At 40.3% G+C, this 23,118-nt stretch overlaps 1 protein-coding gene across 1 annotated transcript in view; it reads left to right on the forward strand.

The window, feature by feature from the left end:
- The window catches only part of FAT4 (FAT atypical cadherin 4), a gene marked incomplete at its 5' end in the record, with an annotated part of 70,302 nt that extends 47,399 nt beyond the window's left edge, over positions 1-22,903 (forward strand). The window contains 8 exons of the mRNA XM_010166712.2: positions 1,691-1,795; positions 3,485-3,792; positions 7,608-7,693; positions 9,068-9,247; positions 10,099-10,223; positions 11,370-11,587; positions 16,246-16,507; positions 21,030-22,903. Of these exons, the coding sequence (XP_010165014.2) occupies positions 1,691-1,795; positions 3,485-3,792; positions 7,608-7,693; positions 9,068-9,247; positions 10,099-10,223; positions 11,370-11,587; positions 16,246-16,507; positions 21,030-22,903 (3,158 nt within the window). The remainder of the gene's footprint in view (positions 1-1,690; positions 1,796-3,484; positions 3,793-7,607; positions 7,694-9,067; positions 9,248-10,098; positions 10,224-11,369; positions 11,588-16,245; positions 16,508-21,029) is intronic.
- Positions 22,904-23,118: the final 215 nt, after the last annotated feature.

Genomic DNA, 23,118 nt, shown 5'->3' on the forward strand with positions numbered 1-23,118 from the left:
AACTACACTTGCTTTTTGTGAAAACTAAGAAACATCATTGAGCTATTTTAAGCATCTCTGCCTGACTCTTCCTGCACGTTCTCGTCGGTAAGTCAAAGATCTGTACTATGTACCATAATTTTAAAAGAAAGAAAACAGCAAAATCTAACATAAAAATTTAGCTCATCCTTCAGTCGTGCCCACTATAGAATAAAATATAAATAAATACCCTCAAAACGTAATTAGATTCAGACACTGGAAAAGTTTCCTGGATTTATGGTGAATCTACAAGTTACGTATTAACCACAGGAATCCTCCAACGCTCCTTTTCCATCCTGCTTGCAGTCGCACATGGAGGGCTGCTGCTCACATGGAAGAACTGCCTGCAAACATCTTTAGGTTAAATAGAAAAGTAGAAGGGAACAAAAGGAGATTTTCTTAATTGGATGACTGAAGTTGTGAAATTCTGAAAAAGCTGGCAGAGTTAATATAGCACAGTCTTGATTTTCTACAGTTTTAGGGACCAGCAATCCCTAAGGATGGTGTTGCTGTCACGCAAGATGTGAGAATTATAAGATATCTGTGACATATAAGAATGGATGCTCTCTATGCAAGCTCATGTTGTACTTTTAAATTAAACATATTTATACAGTGTGAGGAATAAAATAATTTTATCGGTGCAATAAGAAGCGTAAGGCAGTCATGGCCTTTGCTGTGCGTGTGTATCTTGGTCTAGATGAAGTTCAAGGAGAGGTCTGGGAGAGCGTGGCTGATGTCGCCAGTTTTTGCAGAGAAACATGAGGAACATGATGATACTTCAAAGTTTTTGCTGAGCAGGCAGGGAAGGCTGGTGCTGTTGGTAGAAGGCAAGTACCAAGAGTGGTATACAGTGGAAGGGTTGCTGAACTGATAAAAGCTAAGCAATGAAAAACCTGGAATTGAAGATCAATACTTTTGTGGTTCATGTTTCTATACAAGGAAAATGTTGGTTTTGTACAAAGAATCCCCTTGTCAATATTCGGCATCTGTTAAAATCTTCACTTTTTCTCTTGGTTCCCTTCCTTGTTGAAATGAATTATGTGATTTCAGTTTATTCTCTGGTGAATAATATTTACCACATGTGACAATGTCTGCTTAGAAAAGGACTGTATCCAGGGTAACTTGTTTTAGCTCCAGCAGACTGTGGTCCCTCTGAGTCAGGAAGGAGGTTGTAATTGATGAGGAAAAATAAGAAAAATCATATAATGTACAATAGCAGCCTGTGTTCAGCATGCTGTGTTCATACAGGGTTCAGGGAGGACTGTTTGTATCTCCTTCGCACTAATGCACACGTTAGATTTAATTTATTTATTTCATTTTTTTAGTTCAGCATCTCCTTTCATTTCATTCTCTTTCTTTTATAGACACACATACCAAAAAAAAAGTTACTTTAAAAAAGCCAATACCTATATGAAATAATTACAATGAGACACTTGAAAAGTAAAGTTAATTTCTTTGGGCTCTGTATTATGCCCATGTCAGGGCTGGCAGCAGCCCAGCATTGTGTCTGTGTTTCCTCTCTCCATCCCACAGCCACAACTGGTCCCTGCCACCCTCCCTCCTGGCCATGTGTTCAGCATTGCTTCATGAGCTCCTTACCTAAATACCAGCCTGACTTTCCTTTTGACCTGAATACTCTGACCTGGAAATTGCTTTCATTCTCCAATTGCAGGGAAAACGTGTGATTCCACTGTCAATTACTGTGAGTGCAACCCCTGTTTCAATGGTGGATCCTGCCAAAGTGGGGTGGAGGGGTATTACTGCCACTGCCCCTTCGGTGAGTACCTCTTCCCTCTTCTCTGTGTCATCATCCCTTTCCCTATTAATTCATTTTTACCTTTATAAAATCAATGGGTCTATAAAACTGTTGAGTCTGTACGTGGATCCCAGTCCACGTGCAGATGTTGGTCATCCCCTAGCCCCATCTTCTCCATTTTTCCCCAACTGCCAGAAGAAGACAATATTTCTGCCAGCACAGGAGGAGATGGAAGCACATGGTAGCGTGGGAGGTCACACCAAGGGCTCAGAGCAGGGCTGACTCTTCTGCCTAATAACAGACACTTTTAGGAGGGCTGAAGAGTAAGACACTTAAATGTAAATTACATCAGTATTTTTGCATCCTACGCACTTGCAAAGTGCAAGGAAGTTGTCATAACGTTAAACTAGAAAAAGGGACTTTGGGATGATATTGAGCAGAGAGGGCTTTGCATAATTGCTCAAAATATCTGTAAAGCAGATTAAAGAATTAGAGAGCAGCCACGTTTTTCTGTGAGTGAGGATCACAACATTAGATATTGGCACTTTTATATTTAGTAGATTTGATTAAGAGAACCTGACCGAATCCAAACAGCTTTGTAAGCCCTCACCAGTACTTGCCTGTTCAATTTATTGTATGTTAATAAAGTTCTGAGTTCCAAAACTAGAGTACTATTCCAAGAATCAGAGAAGCATATAGAACTGCTAAAATAAAAATAGTTTAATTATTATTAGAATTTAATTATCCCAGATTTCATTTGTGGAATGAACCCAATAAAGACAAAAAATAACACTAATATTTTAAGCTATAATTGCAGCAAGATTGGTTCTGAATGCAGATTAATCCAGAACTGTCATTGTTCATATAGAAGAGCATGAAAATAAATGCAGCAGATTAATCAAAAAATAGATAAACTTGAAAAGTCATCTACAATATTTTAAGGCTGCTGAAAACCTTCACACAAAAGTATGATTCTCAATACACATTTGTAACTACCTTTGAATACAGTTTTCTACTAACATGTGGATCAACTTCTTTATTCTGCTTTATTTCCTTTCTTTTACTTTTCCTCAGAGTTTATTCATTTCCTATATTGTCATAGTCCATTGTAAATATCACTAATAATCATAAATTAAGTTTTTTCTTATTGTTGCTACAGTAAAAAAATCAAGGGAAATTATGCAACAGAGCTCTGAAAAGAAATACGTATAATGCACCAAAATATTTAGATAATAAAAGTAGGCATAATGTTTAATCACATATATGTTTATATCATAAGCATTAAAAAAATGAACTACAGCTCAGATAACAGCTATAAAGGGAAAAATAAGCTCAAGTTGCAAATTCATCTCCATAACTGGATTAACAGGTGCCTGATAATAAACAATAACCATATTTGACATAATTGTCAAACTCGCTTTTTTGTTGTTTTCTGTGGAAACCGTAGAGCAATGCACCTTGTTTTTCAATAGATGTAACTATCATTTGTAACTCAGTTTTTAAGTTTAAATATATATATTTCAGCACCAACTTGTGGATAATAGGATTCTTCTGTTCAATTTGCATAGTTCTAATCAGACATTAGAGGTTTTTTAAAGAGCCTGTGTATCGTAGCCACGTCTAGAGCACATCAATACTTTGTCTCTGGGAGAATGCACAGTGAGGGGAAAAAAACCTATCTGTTACCACATTTTACTTTTCATTTTGCAGGTGTTTTTGGGAATCATTGTGAGCTGAACAGTTATGGATTTGAGGAACTGTCCTATATGGAGTTTCCCAGTATGGATCCAAACAATAATTACATCTATATAAAGTTTGCCACTATAAAAAGTAATGCTTTAATGTTGTATAACTACGATAACCAAACCGGAGAGCGAGCAGAATTTCTGGCCCTGGAAATAGTAGAAGAGAGGCTGAGATTCTCCTACAATCTTGGCAGTGGCACATACAAGCTTACCACAACTAAGAAGGTGTCTGATGGACAATTTCACACAGTTATTGCCCGGAGGGCTGGAATGGTAAGAAATGCTAAAATGAGAATTTTAAGACAAGTTCAGCCAAGTCACATTGGCTTCCACATGAACTCAGAGGAACGTAAAAGTAGTAACATTGTGTTTATTAGCAGAACCTCCAACTTTGGAAAAAACTTCCCTCGTTTCTGTCTTAATCCAACTGACTCAAAGACCTATAATGGTTTGTTTAGTATGATGATGATAAAGAATAATTAAAAAAGCATGTGCAGTGCCCTGTACTCTAAATGTGAAAAATGGGAACCAGGAATAATTAATGAAATCCATTGCTCCACATGAGGCTAATTAACTGATGGAGATTACAGGGATGATTATCAGGGGACGCTAATTAACCATAGTAACTACAAAAGTCTCAAAATCATTTTTCTCAATATTTGGAAAATAGAAGCAGACAAATTTAAAATTCCAGGTGTCCCTGACCTCCTTGTGCTAGTTCCGGGATTTTACCAATCTCAACAGACTGGAAGCCTGGTTTTCCTCAGTAGCGTACATACAACAATTTCAAAGGTGCTACATTGAGAGAGTTTTTTTCGGGGAAGGAGGGGAGTTACTTTACTTTTTGTCCCCCAGAAAGCACCTGAGGAGAGGAATTCTAGGACAACTGATTGCCATACGCCTGGTACTCTGACCCCTCTCCTGCCTTCGTTTTTTTTTTTTTTCCAGTAAACGTTTTCTATTCCTCTTCTCTCATTTTTTAATAATATTTCCAAAGCAGAACATAAACCAAATGCTCTTTGAATTCAAGCCAAGCTTTTTGACTCCACAGTGTTTGAGTTAGAAATGAAACCAAATCTATTTGCCATCCAAAATTGCCCAACAGCTCCCTTCTCAGGCAGAAATGGCCAGTAGACGTGGAATCCCATATTCTTCCCATGTTTGAAATTAAAGTAATTTAAGAATAATATATGGCTGGAGCTCCACATTTTGTTTTAGATATTTCAAGCCAGAAGTGATGTAGGGAATAAAAGAATAAACTGTTCTGCCCAGCGTGGCTCCCCCAGAGTCCTTGTAGAGGTTTCCCATCATGAACTGCTGCAGAAGGCATTGCTGCTGAGATACAGCCCTTTTCTTTTTTTAAGCTGCCTTGTTCAGAGTGCCCTGCGGAGAGCTGCAGGTCTGGGCTGAGATGTCCATAGGCACAAATGTCCCAAGAGCAGCAGAGGGATGTGCTACCTTGTGGTCTGGGGTTCTTTGTAGGACCAGGGTTGTTTCCTGACCTTCCTAAATAATGCTTTTTTCTTCTCTCTTAGAGAGTCTTGAGCCTTGAAACTGTATTTCAGTTGCATAGTGCAAGACCCGATTGCTCCATTTATTGAAGGGAGGATGGTTTAGTCTTCAGCTGGATTTGCAAATCCAATTTGTGTGTGTTTGTAGGAGTTATATATCCAAATAAGATGAAGGATAACTGTGATGTTGAGTAATGACTTTGTTTTAATGTGCCTTAATATCAGATACTTAATAATTTGCATCGCAGCTTCCAAATGGTAAAGCCCAAAGGTGCACCTACATCTTGTAATGCACCAGGTTCCATTTTAGCAACTAAATTACTGTGATATTTCTATCAATAAGATTTAAATGCCTAAGTATAGGAGCACACGTTAACAATTGCAACAAATAAATGAAATACACTTAAGAAAAAAATAGAGCAGGAAAATGTTTTGCTTGTAGGTATGCCAGAGGGCTAGACTGTAGAAGAAGAGATAACAGAAAAAGGACTATTTACAGAAAATTTCAGTTATGAATGCTTCAGGCTGAAAACAAACGTTTCAGAAAACCTCTACTTTTGTGTGATTTTTACTATTTAAACTTTCTCAGTAATGTCAGCTGTTTACAAACACAGTATGTGAAAAGAATCGCCTTTGTCTTAGATATTTCTACTGCAGGAAAAATGTCTCCCAGGTGTCCAAAACTGTATAAAATAGCCCCCCTTCAGGATTCCAAATCTGTCATTTCCTACAGCACAGTGGGATTTTATCGGAAACTGGTAAAATCATTAAGTTGTCAGTCCTGAGCTATTGCAGAGTGACAGGATAGAAAGTCTCATAATGCGGCGAGGTAACCATAGAGTAATGCTTAAGTAACAAGCAGGAACATTTGACTAACATTAGAAAATAAATTGTATGAACTCCAGTCCAAGTAAAATATATTCTCAAATATCCAGCCCTTCAGCTGGGGTTGTAGCTTGGCTTTCACAGCGCATAGCAATGTGAGTTAGGGAGATTACGCTGATTGAGCTCAGAACAAAAAAAAAAAACCTCATTTCGTTTTTTTGTTGTTTATATTCTGAAGGAAAATATGTATGCATGTGATGGCATACAGGCCAGCCAGGTTATTATTCTTTCTATGAATTGTTTAATTTACACAGGGCTATAATCTGCTTTGGAACTGCAGACTGTTGTATCTTGGTAGAAGCAGTTTGCTCGTTATGTACGGAAAGAAATTCAAGATAAGCTTTCATTAAAAATAGCAAATGGAACAATTTGTACTGTAGGGCATGATTTAGGGCTAAGAGCTATGAATTCATATGGTCAATACAACGCATCAGCTCACAGTACACATTTGGAAATAGAGCGGACAATCTATAGGGATTTCAACAGGACGTTGTTCATGAACTTAGCTGCATGCAGGAAAAAAAAGCCATTGCAGAGTAATGACGTCTTGATAGCTATTGCTGTGTGCTCAGCTCCTGTAGAGTAATCAAATCAAAATATAAAGCAAGGCATTTGTAAAAGTGACGTCTGATTTAAGTTTGCTGTAAAACTGGTACCACACATCTCGATGAAACATGAGAAGCTGATATGTGTGATTTGGAGATTATGTTTATTTTGCTGAAAATTTGTTTTAAGGAATAACTAACCTTCAGGAGGTTTTTTGCAGCCCATCTGTTATTAATAAATCGCTGTGGGGAAAATTCTTTGCTAAATAAGGAATAAAATAAAAACTTCTTTTTAAATCATCAGGAATTATTTCATGATTTTAATGAAAGCTTTGGTTAGACTTTTTGAGATTACAAATAAAAGTGCCATGATTTGCTTTAGTGTAAATTACTAAGAGGGGTAATGAGGCAACCCCATTGTCTGGGGCATGATGGCTTGGAGATAATAAGAAAGGGGAAAACTGCTGGAAGTGCTGGTGATGCCTGGTACTTTTGTGAACATCAGCTTGCTCCCACTGTAGATATCCACGTGTTTCACAATTATCAACGAGGGGCAAATATCCTTCATGACATATCAGCCTAAGGGTTGCTTTAATCAGGTGCATTTAGTTCCTCTTTGAGTATTATTGAGTGGTCAGTTATTAGTTTTAACTAGTAATCTGTGTTTGTACTCCCAGCTTTTGTAATGTGCTTTTTATCAAGTTCAAGCAATATGTTTAATGTCATGGTCAAGATGGTCAAGCCCCTGAAGGAATGCCCTTTGTGTTTGGGAGGAGCAGCTCTCTGTTCAGATCAAGAGTAGGATACAGTACGAGCCAAAATAACTGCATTTCCAAGGAGTAAAGCAAACAAACATGAAAGAAACCCTACCCAAATCTCAGAACTTTGTGTTTCGCTGCTTCTCTGTATGAAGCAGTCCATTAGGTCACTCCCTGTTAGTATCCACATCTTGGTGTTCACTATGTTGATGCAGAATGTAGTTGACCAGTGGTTCTGAAGCACTCTGCGATCCCAACTGACATAGTAATATACAAGTGTTCCATTCTAGCCAACTCTTTGATATAATATACTTAATCATAAATACTTAATGTGATTGGGGACTACAACCTTGTAATATTTAAGGTATTTCTGTGTGTGGCTTTTGCAGGCAGCATCACTGACGGTAGATTCGTGCTCTGAGGATCAGGAGCCAGGCTACTGCACTGTTAGCAGTGTTGCTGTATCTACTGACTGGTAAATAATTCTTCATTTTAGGGGGATGGGACACGGGGTTTGGAGTAAAATGAAAAAGAAATCGCCCTCTAAAGCCAGAGAAATTTGGAGTAATGATTACACGCCCTTATTCCAGCCTGAAGCAAGCGATAGATAACTCAGCTGCAGTCCCTCAGAGGACAAGGCAAGGCTCCAAAGTGTCATTTGCTCCCATTTGCAGAAGCGAATTAAATTTTCTCCATGTACTGCTACTTGCTAATTCAGGCTACATTTCTGCATGGAGTTAATCCATGACAAAGAGTTTGCTTGGTGGCACACAAGACATGTATGGCCATGGGTAGTCTTCACTGTGGTATAAACAAGGATAAGACTTATCGCCTAATGCTATGAGATTTCACATCATAATCTGGAAAGAGTTAATGAATGAGAATGTCAGCTGCTCATAATTACTGACTACTCGTAAATCTTAGCCAATAAAACACAAATGTATTTGTTTTGATCAACTGGCTCTTAAGTACACAGCACTATTCCTTGACAATTTGAAATTCTACAATATTTATTGCTACAAATCTTTAGCAAAGCCCCCTCCACTTTTACACTTTGAATCATATCTATCTTGCCAAAACCAAGCTCAGACTCAAAATGCTACAACTCTAGTAGCGTATTTCACTCCGATATGCAGTTTTGGGCTTTGATTTGGGGTCTCATATTTATTTATTTGTTTAAATGGCAACTCTCCTTTCTTATAAAAGTGTAATAAATATCATCACCTGATTACTGCTTCTTTAAAAAAAAAATATTGAGTAATTACTTTGACAGTAATTTCCAGATACCATCTTTTATAATTTTAATTTCTTAAAAATTGGCCAGTACAGAGAACAAACCTTTTTTTTTTTTTTTGTTTGCCATAACTAACTCAGAAACTTTCTGATGCATCTTTAGATCCGTTTTGGAGATAACAGTAACTTTAATCACAATCACTTTGGCTAATTTCTTACAATAATCACAATCATATTTCCTGCCACACATGGTTTCCCCACTAGCAAAGCTGTTACATCTTTGTAAAATAATTAATCCATCTTCTAGCTATTTAAATATCATCTAAAATTTAAATTATAATGAAGTTTAAAATCTTATTTATTATGATTTCAAGCACATTGCTCAGTCAAGAGAATAGACATTTTGACATGCAATAACTGAAGTGAATTTAGAGTCATACCCATTATAACTGTTGGTTCAAGCACTACTGATCTCTGTCTCCCCTTCTAAATGTACAATACGTGTTTTGGAAGAGGAATTTCAGCTGCAGACCATAGCTGGTGGTTACAGTTCCTGTGCTGTCATTGCTATCTTAATGTCTGATACTGATAAATTATTTTTCTGACTCTTTTATAGGACTCTTGATGTACAACCAAATCGAGTTACTGTTGGTGGCATCAGGTCCGTAGAGCCCATCCTTCAAAGGAGAGGACAAGTGGAAAGCCATGATTTTGTGGGCTGTATAATGGAGTTTGCAGTCAATGGACGTCCCCTGGAGCCCAGCCAGGCTTTGGCAGCTCAAGGAATCTTAGATCAGTACGTCTGCTGTATATGGTATCGAATGGACCGCGTTTGTAATAAAGGAAGCTGTCACAAAAGCCAGGCGCTATTCCATTCAGACACTTGCAGCTATTTCCTGTAAAAAAATGACTGTAGAATTTATTGTAAACTGTGAAAAATTTAAGAAGAACGTGAATTTGGATGAAAGGTTTACAAAAGATTACAGAGGCTTCAAAGCAGCAGTGTCATTACATTTCTATTGCCAGTTATTATTAATGTTGCTTTGCAGGCTGAAATAGAGTAGCCCTGTTACTGGGTTATAAATTCCACCTCGGTTTAACTGTACTCATACAATTCACTAAACCTCTACTCCCTCTTATTTCTTTTTAATCCATAATGTCTGTTCTGTCACTTTGCCTCTCAAGTATCACTGAACTTCCCTCGTATCCTCTGAGTGGTCTTTCAGAAATGATGAACTATCTGATTCTATTGGTTTTTCCATCTCAGTGTTTGAAGTCACAGTTGTAGCAATAATGTGATTCTTACATCCAGATTTGCTGGCTCACCCTTCCTCTTTCAACCCCCAAGTTTGTTCTGTTCATTGTGATAAGAAGTCTCTGGAGGTCTCCAGTGTAAAAAGCACCTAAAATAGTTGCTTCTTCTCTTGTGGAGGAGGTAATAGGAGTTTCACTGTCTCTGAATTCCTTTCTCTTTCATAAAACTTATAACTTGACACTGAAAATTGGGGTCTGTTTAGAAATGTGAGCTGTGTATGGAGAAGAGCCTCCCCATTTTTGCATTTCTGGAGGGAAGGACACTTCCCAGCACATTCTTTCTGCTTATCTGTGCTTATGTTCTTCGACATCTACTTTTCTGATGTGTTTCAGATGCCCCAGACTAGAAGGCGCTTGCACAACCAGCCCCTGCCAACATGGTGGCACCTGTGTTGATCACTGGTCGTGGCAACAGTGTCACTGCAAAGACGGACTGACGGGAAAGCACTGTGAAAAATGTATGGAGAAGGTTTTACCATTTTTCTCTGTAATGTACACCTAATTATGGCTTAACCAAATGCCGTTAAGAGTTTCCTTTCAGGGGCATGGGATAATGAATTTTATAAAATAGTGAAAACTAGAAGCATGCTTGCCTCTTAAATAATTTTGAAGGAAAAGTCCACCATGGACTATTGTCCTTTCATGAGCTAAAAATAGCTCATATTACACATATTATGTTTTCTGGTGTGTTTATCACATATCAGGTAACTTACACTCATTTCAAACTACTGCTTCCCAATAATGGATAATCAGTAACTAAAATACAGCTATCCCAAAGGAGGGATTTGTCTGTTATGGGGAGGTAAGAGGGTAAGGGAAAACCCTTCCCTTCACATAAACATTGTGTGCATGTGGTTATGGCTTCTTCAAACCGTAGCGCTTTTTATCAAATGACCATCAGATTCTATGCAAGAAATTACGGTAAATGTAAATAAAAGCAAGGCATTTACACTCTGGGGTTACTGACTCGCATATGGATAGCTCTGTAAATCAATACGGGATTGTCCAGGAGAACAAAGTGATTTATTTCCATGTAGTTGTAGCGTAATGACTGGGCTTTGTTTTCTTACATGTCCCATTATTGCTTAGCTGATTTATATGCTTTTATTGCACCGGTTTATAGAAGAGTTTAGCCATAATTTTAACAGCATTTGGTAGTCAATGCTCTGCCTTTTTTTTTTAATTCTTTTTTTTTTTATGCTACAACAAATAGAAAGTCATTATCTCTGCCCTGAAGAGCTTAGAGCTTAGTTCAATATATCATGAAACTCTGCTTGCAGTAATGGAAACAGCAACATCCCTGGGAAGGAATTACAGTTCTAAGAGCCAAATTTTTTTCCCTACTCCCTCACTTGTTCCCTAGTGAGTTTTAATTTACTATTGACTGATAGCAGCAGTAAATTACTAGCACACTCCCACTCTGAAACACACATTCTGGTTGAAGCCAAAGAATAGAGGGGCTGAAATTGCCATTCACTCCTGCTTTCCCCCCTGACCTGCTCTGAACTTGATCTCTGCTCTGAAAGAAAATGGTCGTAATTAGGCAGATGATCGCTGTAGCTGTGACGAGCTGTGTACAAAATGCTTCCCTGTCCTTGTCCCAGATATTACTGCTGACACTGCCTTATCGCTGGAAGGCAAAGGACGACTTGACTACCACATGAGCCCAAACAAGAAGCGAGAATACATGATGAGACATGGCACTCGAGGCGCTGGGCCGGGACCCCCGAATGCAAACCGCTTGGAAGTGAAGTTCAGGACAAGAAGCGAGAACGGTGTTTTAGTTCATGTCCAGGAAAGCAGCAACTTCACTACTGTGAAGGTAAGATGACAGCTAATGCTGAGTTCGGTTTGATTGGACTGCCCCATGCATAGTGATCAAAATCACATTTTTCCATTACCCTTGCTGTTTCCTTTATAAAATATTAGGTCTTTAACTGAGGCTAGGCACTGCTCCAGTATCATTCATCATCTCAACAATTCCCTTGCTATTTGCCAAGGCATCAGGAGATCTTGATGGCTTTCTATCTTATCATTTTTGTCTAGACTCCAAATAGTGACTGTTTAAAGGCCACAGGAACAGTACTCATTGCCATATTTGTTATCATCATTAAGTTACACTCTACAGAACAAATCATTTCGTTATTAGCCTTTTATCTTCTGATTTTTCAGGCCTCAAACCCAGACTCTCCTTAGGCTAGCAAGCAACTGCCAAAAAGTGTTCATTAATTCCTACTAGCGTGGCTCATGCGTATCAAACTAGGAAGTAAGGGATAACTTGAATTCATTAAGTCACCCATAGACCAATGTCATTATCAAATTATTTTGAGATACATAGCTGAATTAATGCTTCAAATGCCACACAGTTTGGGTTGTGTTGGGTTCCCCACCCCCCCCCAGAAGAGTTTATTGCTGCAAAAGTTACCTTTCTCAAGAGAAAGCGATGGTTTGATTCCTGGCTATGACTGAGTCCATTTACTCATAAGTCTAAATGAGTACAGCAGTGATGTTGGCAAGCCCCTTTATTGGGTTGGTGTAAGCTCCAAGTTTCCTTGACTGCTGTAAGGCTTTCCAGGTTTTTTTTCCCTGACTTTTAAAGAAACTCATACAGAAATTCACACTTTCTAAGCTTCAGCCCCGTGGATATTCTCCACCTGCCTGATCAGAAGTACAGAGCTTTCCTGACACACCGGCTGCGTTTAAGAAGCAAGTCTGCATTACTTCCCCGGCGTATGCTTTTACCACATCATTTGATAGCAAGTCTCTGCCTCAGTCATATTAGCAGATAAGATCTCATTATTTGGAGTTCTGGGAAGAAAAAAACAAATACTACCTTGTTCTCCCTAGTAGAATTTGCTAGGTCAGCTAGCTCTACAAGCATTATTACAAAAAAAGGAGAGTTGCCTTTCCTGGCTGAAAGCACTAGTGGTGTGTTTATGCAAACACTCTTATTATTGTTAATATTGGTGAAGTTATACAAGCAAGCAGAGGGTGTCAAGTCCCAGACCCAGCTGTGTGAGGGCAAAGAGCAGAAGTTTGCCTAGTAACAGATGCAGCAGTTTGAGGAAGGAGAGGTAACATCGCTGTACCGACTATTGCCGACAAGTTCCCAGATGCTGCTAGTTCGTTAATAAAGCTGTAGTAATTTAGCTGTAGTTCATACAGTACGGCTTCTGCACCGCTGCTCATACCTGGAGCGCAGGTACCATGAGGAACACTTCCCTCAGTGGTGGCCCAAGATGTCAGTGAAGCCAACCCATGTGTAGGTCTTCCTGGTATCTCAGTCCATGCTTGATGCAGAAGATGAGCTTTAGGGACTTCTCGTTACAACTCTCTTGTCAATCTTCAAAGCAAACAATTTTATAACTTGATTTTTGGATCTTTTAATATCCTTGTTACCCAAAGGTAAGCATTCAGAGAAAACCTGCCATGTGTATTTTAATATTAAACTGTGCTAGGGAAAACCTCCAAGTCCTGTGGCTACTTCCATGCCTCCACATTTTTCCTCTTGTAGTAATTGGTTTTGGTGTAGACAAGATTGGGATAAAATTAGAGAAATTATACTAAGTCAGACCCACTGAGATTGTGGGCAGCTGCTTGACTTAATGATGGATGTAAATTCCCCCCAAAGAACCCAAGAGGGTCTTTATGATAGAAAGGAATCTTTAATCCAGGAAAGATGCAAAAACTAGCAGATTAAATTAAACAACGGTCAAATTCAGATTAAAAATGTCCCCCAAATCCCCCACAAAAAAAAGCCAAAAAATCAAAAAACACCACAGAAAGGAGGAGGGTAGGGGATTCCTTATTTGTAAAGCTTTGTCACAGCTTACTTTCTTACAAATAATACACATTGCAACTAAATCAATTAGAAGTAGTGGAATAAAGACAGCAGGTTAAAGGTGAAATTGCTTTCCTTGTTTTACTTTAAAATCTCATCTGAAATCAGAGGAGTGAGCAACCTGGATGAGGCTTTGAGCAACCTGGTCTAGTGGAAGGTGTCCCTGCCATGGCAGGGGGGGGGGTAGGGGGGACTAGATATCTTTAAAGGTCCCTTCCCACCACCCTATGATTCTGTATGGTTCTATGCATATATTGAGTTGCAGAAATAAAGCAGAACATAACTCATGTAAATGATATCTCATCCAGTTGGGCCATAAATCTGTAAAGGCTAGTGCTCAGATTTAAGACAAATAAGAAGTAATTTGTTCAGTAAAGGAGACGCAGGATATTAGTAATGTTGAATCATCCTTGTAGTTAGGAATGTGTTTGCTTTAGTGTTTCATTCTTTTCGTTACATTCTACTTGTCAGTTGCTCTGCCATGTAAATAAAACCCAGAAATGGGTGTTACTCAATATTGTCAGCATCACCATTTGTTTCAAATTTAGAAATATGTTGTGCTTCAAGGAACCAAGACGAACATTCCTTATTTTTTCCTGGTTGAAGAAGTCATGGATCGGTCTTGTCTCTGGAACTTTTATTTTACAAATGGCACTAGTATATTATTTATGAGTCTGTTAGCATTAGTCACATGCAATTTTAAAGAAACAAAAATAGAGCTAGAGAGTCATAAATCAGTATGGAAAATATCAGTTGCTGACAGGTAAATAATTACACAATTCTCCTCTAATGTGGAATTAGAAGTTACAATTCTGTGCTTAGTCTTCCCATAAACTTAGAGGATATTGTCTGATATGGTATATTTCTTTTTGCTTACATAAAGACCAAAATACAAGCTAGTATTTCATGGAACATAAAAAACAAAATAAGACTAAAAAACCAATTACAGGTTATGGATGTAAATACACGGATATATTTAGTCTGGTTAATCTTTTTATAAATACTTCTGATTGTGGCAAATGTTTTTAATATGTTATAACAATCTGTGTGACTGCCTTTCCAAATTGGGATTTCCTTTGTGCTGTGTGATAGTTTAGATGTGTGCCACCTACATTTGCCAGTAACAAAAGCAACCTCTCTCTGATGGGCAGCTTTATCAAACAGTCCTTCAAACAATACATTTTCCAATAGTCTAAATTATTGCATTTATAAATGAAGTGCATGCACGTACTAACCATTGTATTTCTTGATCCAAATGGAATATATGCTAGATATGTTCTGTTCAGGCTGCTGCCAAGACATGAGCGTGGTCTTACAGCCATATTAAGGTTGGTCTGTATGAACCAAGTCCTCAGCTTGCACCACTAAAGGAGTAAATCCAGAGCATATAACAGTTTCTGGAAACGAGAGCAGCATTCTTGTAGCTGGTGTGTCACCTCAGAGTTCTTCCCAGGTGAACGTTATTTTTCCTGGAACAAAGCATGCAAGGCTTTAAGAGCTTTCCACAAACCTGCGGCTTCAACCTTTCCTGGGCCATGTGTGTGCACATTCTGCACACTCGTGTTACAGAACACGGACCGACCGAGCTGCAGCGAGGAACACGGGAGGGAAAATAGCCATTGTATTTAGTATGTATGACCAAACGTGCAGAGCATGGAAGGAAACTTGCAACAAGTTGTAGAGCCACCTTATGTGAGCTCTACACAAGTCCATATGCCCTTAGGAGGTCAGCTGAGGTACCCCAATCCTGTGCAATATTTGAGAAGCTGGTAGGTTTGGATGTTGGGTTTTTTTAAAAAAAAACCTCCTATATCTTTCTTGCAGAATTTGCACTGATCTCATTTTGGGATCATTTAATATTGAGCTAATAAGAGGTTTGGAATCCTACATCTCATAATTCAGTAGAATTGCGAGGCGTCATTCCTAGAGGAAAAGCCAAAAAATTTTGCATGGAATTTAATAGTATCTTTTTTTTTTTTTTTTTTTTTCCTAACAGCTCACAAGTTTAAAAGCGGTTTGCTCAAGTAAGCACAATTTGAAAATTCACACAAAATCATACACTTTGCAATTCTTCCGAAAGGTTTCTAAAATGCAACTGTTTTTCTGCAAAATCCATATTAGCAGCACAACCAGATAGGAAAGGGGAATCTTGTTCAAGTCCTGCCGTGCCATGTGTATTCCTACTGTGTCATAATGAAAATTAGACACAAGTTTTTTCGATGAGGACAACATCTGTTTACGCTGCAAAACATTTTCGACACTAGGGCTGAAGAAGGAGGAAGAATTATTATTTTATTGGTTAAAACATTTTGTCATGTGCACGTCCTATTGCTGCCCTCTCAATAGGTCTGTCTTTTGTAAGATCATCCAGGGAATGAGTGGATGGCAGCTCTAAGTTTTCTACAGATGCAATCATGTATTTAATTGCAGCAAAATTTTTATTATTTTTATTTTAAATAATTAATGCATTTTTAGTACAAAACAACTATTTGGGGAAACATACACCCAGGCTTCTTACTACAACCGAAGCCACGTGTTACTGTAGCTGTACTGAATAGGCATTACATAGGTTAAGCGTGTGTAGGAGTGGTTATGTGTATATCATTTTAAAATTATGCATTTTCTGTTCTTCTCATCAGATAAAAGGTGGGAAAGTGCATTACATATCTGATGCTGGAATTGCTGGGAAAGTGGAAAGAAACATCCCAGAAGTGTACGCTGCGGATGGCCAGTGGCATTCGGTACTCATTGAGAAGAACGGGTCTGCTACTATCCTGGCGGTCGACAAGACTCATAGCCGAGACATTCTCCACCCCACACAAGACTTTGGTGGACTAAACGTTCTTACAGTTTCATTGGGAGGAATCCCATCAAGCCAACCTTTCAAGAGCACAGCTGCAGGTAATTGTTTTTATTATTTTATTTTTTTAAACCTGCATATGAGCAGATTTGAGCAAACAAAGGGTATCTATTTGCTTAAAGGTTGCAGAATGGACTGTAATTCTTCAGTAGTAACTAATAAACTTCTGTACATTGCCACCCAAACTGCAAATTGAATGAGTAAGAACTGCTGACTTTGTTCCTTCAATACATGTTGCAGCCTTGTTTCCAAACACAGGCACTCCAGCTGCAGGGCTTTTTGGAGGTGGGGGGGTGGGTTTGCTTCCTTGTCTGTAAATCAGTTGTTATAATTTTGTTATGCTGATGGAGAAGAAAGGATTTATTCTGGGTCAGAATCTGTAAAATCAAGGCAAATCTACTCAGGCAAAAATGCTAAATGAGAACTTTGTCTCTGCAGGGGTTTGGTAAGTACTGCAGGATTTAGACTGTTATTAATATGATTAAAATATTTTCTGAAACTCCAACTTCCTCCTGCTTTGTCCTGCTGTCAAATGAAGAATAGGATTTATTTCTGAGCACAGAAACCAAGGACAATAAGGAACCACCCTCTGACCAACATCTAGCTGTTAAGAAGTAAATCAATCTCCCTTAAGTGTTAAAGCAACTGTCTTAGACCCTGGCAAAAAAAGTAGAATCATAGAATGTTGTGAGTTGGAAGGGACCCACAAGGATCATCCAGTCCAACTCCTGTCCCTGCACAGGAAAAACCCAAGATTCGGACCACGTGTCTAAGAGCCTTGTCCAAATGCTTCTTAAATACTGTCAGGCTTGGTGCCATGACCACCTCCCTGGGGAGCCTGTCCCAGTGCTCCACCACCCTCTGCCTGAAGAACCTTTTCCTAATGCCCAACCTAAACCTGCCCTGGCACATCTTCCTGCCCTTTCCTCTGGTCCCATCATTGGTCACCAGAGAGAAGAGATCAGCACCTGCCCCTCCACTTCCCCCTGTGAGGAAGTTCTAGACCGCATATATGTGATATCATTCCTCCACTGATAAGTAAAGATGGAAGTGATCTTTAGCGACAAACTGTAAGATCCTCCAGACTGTGCAGACATAGGTCTCACAGAGTTTTTTATATTGAAAAATCTTCCTGACTTCAAGAGTTGTGACCAGATAAAGGATCTTTGAGTGGAGCAAATTCACACTTCACATTTGTGTATTGTGAATTTGTATAAAATGAGGTATGAAACCATATGAATGCTGTGCTTACCTTTGCTATTTTTACATGTATGTTTTATAAGCAGTGTATTCATGGCTTTTAGGAAAGCCAGAACAAAGAAAATTGAGGACGCTAAAATCTCACCACTGCCTGATGCTGTGGCAGGCAAATTAGGAATGTCTGGCTTCCATTAGGAATGCACAATCCAAAATCTCTTATTCATATGATTTTATTTTATTTCAATATTGGATTGCATTGTGTACAACATACCAAGGATTTGCTATGGGGAGGTATAAAACTGCATGAACTCAGAGAGTCAACAATGTCTGCAGTACTGTTAAAGGCAGACACAGACATACGTGGGTGACAATTCCAGGGCTGTGAAGCTGGTATATCCAATAACATTTTCAAACCCGAGTAGACCTGACAAAATCTCAATTGCTGTTTATCACATCACTGCTACAAGGGACCACCAAGCATGCAGTAAGGTAATCACCCGTTTTGCTTAGGCTCCCACCTGAACCTAAATCCTCAATTTCCTCTTTATTTGGGAATGTAAAAACAGAAGAAAATGAAAATATAAGTAATGCTGAAAGAAAATACATCTCTTCAGAGTGGAAATAATGCAGAAATAGCATGCTTGCAAAACTTAGAAGGCTCTTTCATGTCCCTTTACACCGCATGACTTGCACCGCTCAGTGAAATCTATTTGATGTTGCTACCCACTCATACTTCATTTCTGACATCAGAGGGTGTTCCAATTTTAAAACAACATACTTTGAAGATTATAAATCTGTAATATCACCTCATACAACTTCAGTATATTTGCTATTTCATGACAGAGTAAATACTCATAACATTTCTCTCCATGCTCCACATTTTTAAAGAGATTTCCACAATTATTCACAAAGTTACCATTCATAGTGGCTGTTCTTCCATTCCAGCAATAAGTTTGCAGAAATGAACCTTTCTCTGACACTGCTAATGCATGGAAAATTTGCTCCTGTTTATTCTTTTCCCCAAACTGAGGAGTGACACTTTCCCTCTCCTTGTTGATTATTTTTATTGATAAGAGCTGATAAATTTGGCCTTGAATAATATCTTCCTGTAAACCTGGTGCCATGCACGGAGTCCTGAGGACAATCTGTCAGAAGTTAAGGAGAAATAAACATGTTTCTTACAGCAACTGTGCATGTGGACACTGAGAGCATAACGTAATATCTCTGCATGCCATTGTGTCACAGCTCTGAGTAGAGGTCAGCATAAGGTTGCACTATCCTAAAACTCTTGCAGAAAGGATTAAGTGTTGGGAACACAGAGAATTATTAGGCTGGCAAAAGGCTGGATTTTCCTGGGACCTCCCATACAACCACCACACAAAGACCAGGAATAACCCCATCTCCTTGGGCTCTCTCAGCACTGACACTCAGCATCGCCACTCATGGGGTAGTTCTACAACCAAGCCATAGGGGGTTTGGGAAAAGGCCACTCAAGATTCAGAGACATGAAAGTATTGCCATGATTTTAGGAGATGGTAGAACAAGAGGCTTATGTGAAGCATGATAGGCAACTTCTGCTCAGAAGAGGGGAAACTGGAAAGCACAGGAGCAAAGGGGAATGGGAGGGAATGGTTTTTGCTATCACAGCCAAGCCAGATGCACACAGGTTTCACAGTGCTGAGGAGATGTTTGTGATATATGATGATATATCAAAAGGATGATAAGAAGTTTTTGAAATATGGGAAAATTAGGAAACAAAACATTGAAGTATATTGAATGAAGTCATTAGAAGGAATATTTGTTCAAATTCGTTTTAAAGAGGTTTAATACTATTAGAATAGAAGTTTCCTTATGGTAACCAAATGAATTCTTGGGTTATTTACTAAACAATGAAGCCTTTCATTTAGCTTCAGTGAAATTGATCTATACATTGAAAATCAAATCAGTTTAACAATATATTTTTATAAAATATAATGTTTCTGCAAAATCCAACCATTTGCTTATTGCTTAGTATTTTGGCAAAATAATTTTGCTTCAAGGGGAAACTACATTATAATACAGATTTGAGAATATAACGTTCAGACTTCCTTCAGTGAGTCTATCTGTCAGATAAGCATGCTACAGTCACAGAAGTATCCATTTGCATTGCAAACCTCAAATCTAATCTGCTCAGTGAGCAGCAGAGTTGAGTCTGTGTGTGAGCGATTCGGTATTACCCAAATAAGTTTTAAAATTTCATTTTATATTATGTTTTTTCCTCAATTTGAACTTTTTTCCCAGTCTCCAAGCTTGAGGTAGATACTTCCTAATTGGGCAATACTTCCTTCTGCACAGACTATAGAATTTCAAATTATATTTAGACTTCTGCTTACAACTGCCTGGGGGTTTTTTTCAGATTTAATGAAAGTAATGGGAGTGCAAAATGTCTTACAGGCCTTCTAGAAAACATGATATGTTAATTTCAGCATCTTAATTGCAGGTTTTGGTATATTTTTTTTACTCACCTAAGAATATTTTTGTTGCTTTGAAGTCTTAGTGTTGAGGTTAAAAACCATGGTCTGTTTCTGAATTCTTATTTGGCAGACTTAAAAGAACCAAGATAACTTGGTATCATTTATATAAGTACAGTGTATTTATCTTCAGAGAAATTACTTAATTGCTTACTTATCTTTAATCTCCATCTTTCTATGCACAGCTTAGATGTGAAAATCATGAGTTTTAAAAGGTGCATGTATAGAAGTTATGGCAGAAGCTCCACGCATGACCAGCCTTTACTTAATCTTGTTCTGCTTAAAAGTAGATTTCAGTTCCTATCTAGTATGAACCTCAAAAAATTATAAAAGGTTTACAAACAAAATCGTCATTACAATGTAAGAAGAAATATTTAACAGAAGCAACAAAATATTCCTTACACCTGAGTCTAAATAATTCAGCGCAGATTGTCAGATACTGGAACATTTGTGAATGGACCATCCTTCCAGTGAAGTGAGTGGTTGTGTAGATATTACACCGTTCTGGTTAATACCATATGGTTAATCACAATGCAGGGTAAAACTGGCAGGAAGCAATCACAAGCTGAGTACACTCCTGAAAATAGAGGCTTCGTGTGTGTGACTCCAGCATGATTTACCCCGAAATACGGCTGTCGCCTCCATTGTAGCATCGGGGTTTCCATTTTGTTGCTCCTGTGTTTGTGTTTCCCCTTTCACGTCAGGGGGCAAGAGGCACGCTGCAGATCTTGTCATCTGCTGATCACAATGTTTCCCCTTTAGCGTGATACTGATGCTCAGAGCGTCTCTGGCCTCTGTTGACAGTGCATACTCGGTCTTCATGTCCTGACATGATTGTTGCTTTTCTTCCTAGGCTTTGATGGCTGCATTTCCTACATCAAGTACGGTGGGGAGAGCCTTCCCTTCGCTGGCAAGCACAGCCTCGCCACTCTCTCCAAAACAGACCCCTCGGTGAAGATCGGCTGCCGCGGCCCCAATGTCTGCGCCAGCGGTCCCTGCTGGGGCGAGCTGATGTGCATCAACCAGTGGTATGCCTACCAGTGTGTCCCACCAGGCGCCTGCGCCTCCAGCCCCTGCCAAAACGGGGGCAGCTGCGAGCCCGGGGCCCACGCTGGCTTCACCTGCAGCTGCCCCGAGGCGTACGCAGGACGGACGTGCGAGGTGGTGGTGGCGTGCCTGGGGGTCTCGTGTGCCCCAGGCCACGAGTGCAGAGCGGGGATCAATGGTGGCCATGTCTGCTTCCCGTCCCCACACCCCGCTGAGCTGTCCCTGCCCCTCTGGGCCGTGCCAGCTATCGTGGGCAGCTGCGCAACGGTCCTGGCACTGCTGGTCCTCAGCCTCATCCTCTGCAACCAGTGCCGAGGAAAGAAGTCAAAATCCCCAAAAGAGAAGAAAACGAAGGAGAAGAAGAAAAAAGGGAGTGAGAACGTGGCGTTTGATGACCCTGACAACATCCCACCCTATGGTGATGACATGACTGTCAGGAAGCAGCCCGAAGGGAATCCCAAACCCGACATCATTGAAAGAGAAAACCCCTATCTTATCTACGATGAAACCGACATCCCGCATGCCACGGAGACAATCCCCAGCGCCCCACTGGCTTCCCCTGAGCCCGAGATCGAGCACTACGACATCGACAACGCCAGCAGCATCGCCCCCTCGGACGCCGACATCATCCAGCACTACAAGCAGTTTCGGAGCCACACGCCCAAGTTCTCCATCCAGAGACACAGCCCGCTGGGCTTCGCGCGGCAATCCCCCATGCCCCTGGGAGCCAGCAGCTTGACCTATCAGCCCGCCTACGGGCAGGGCTTGAGGACAACCTCGTTAAGCCACTCGGCGTGCCCTACTCCCAACCCCCTGTCTCGGCACAGCCCCGCACCCTTCTCCAAATCGTCAACTTTTTACAGGCACAGTCCAGCAAGGGAGCTGCACCTCGCCATAAGGGAAGGGAGCCCACTGGAGATGCACAACGACGTCTGCCAGCCCGGCATTTTTAACTACGCCACTCGGCTGGGGAGGAGAAGTAAGAGTCCACAGACCATGGCGAGCCACGGTTCCCGACCGGGAAGCCGCCTGAAGCAGCCCATAGGGCAGATCCCTCTGGAATCTGCTCCTCCGGTGGGGCTGTCCATCGAAGAGGTGGAGAGACTGAACACCCCTCGCCCCAGAAACCCCAGCATCTGCAGCGCAGACCATGGCCGGTCCTCTTCTGAGGAAGACTGTAGAAGGCCTCTGTCCCGGACGAGGAACCCAGCCGATGGTATTCCTGCGCCTGAGTCCTCCTCCGACAGCGACTCTCACGAGTCCTTCACCTGCTCGGAGATGGAGTACGACAGGGATAAGCCCATAGCGTACACCTCCAGGATGCCCAAGTTATCCCAGGTCAATGAGTCCGATGCGGATGACGAGGACAACTACGGTGCCAGGCTGAAGCCCCGGCGGTACCCTGGGCGCCGAGGCGAGGGGGGGCCGGTGGGGGCACAGGCGACCACCGCCAGCGCTGGGGAAAGCTCCCTGCCCGTCAAACTGGGCCAGCAAGCGGGAAGCTTCAACTGGGACAACCTCTTGAACTGGGGCCCAGGTTTTGGGCATTATGTGGATGTTTTCAAAGATTTGGCATCACTTCCTGAAAAAACAGCAGCAGCAGCAGCAGCAAGTGAAGACAGCAAAGGAGGGACAACGAAGCCTGCTTCCAAGGACGGGGAAGCAGAACAGTATGTATAGGCTTTATCTCCTGGTATTACCGCAGGGGACCAGTCAAACCATTGTATGGTTGTAAAAAAGCAAAGGTCAGCATTTGAACCCCAGGCCAGTTTGGTTGGAGGAGACTTTAAAAATAATAACCATTATGCTGCTGAAAGAGACTGAAAACGTTTTTAATTTAATTATGCTTGGATGAATTTATTTCTCCTGCATGCATTGTATTTGAAAACAAGATA

This window comes from Antrostomus carolinensis, unplaced genomic scaffold (genome assembly GCF_000700745.2).
Source record: "Antrostomus carolinensis isolate BGI_N321 unplaced genomic scaffold, ASM70074v2 scaffold7424, whole genome shotgun sequence".
Taxonomy (NCBI): domain Eukaryota; kingdom Metazoa; phylum Chordata; class Aves; order Caprimulgiformes; family Caprimulgidae; genus Antrostomus; species Antrostomus carolinensis.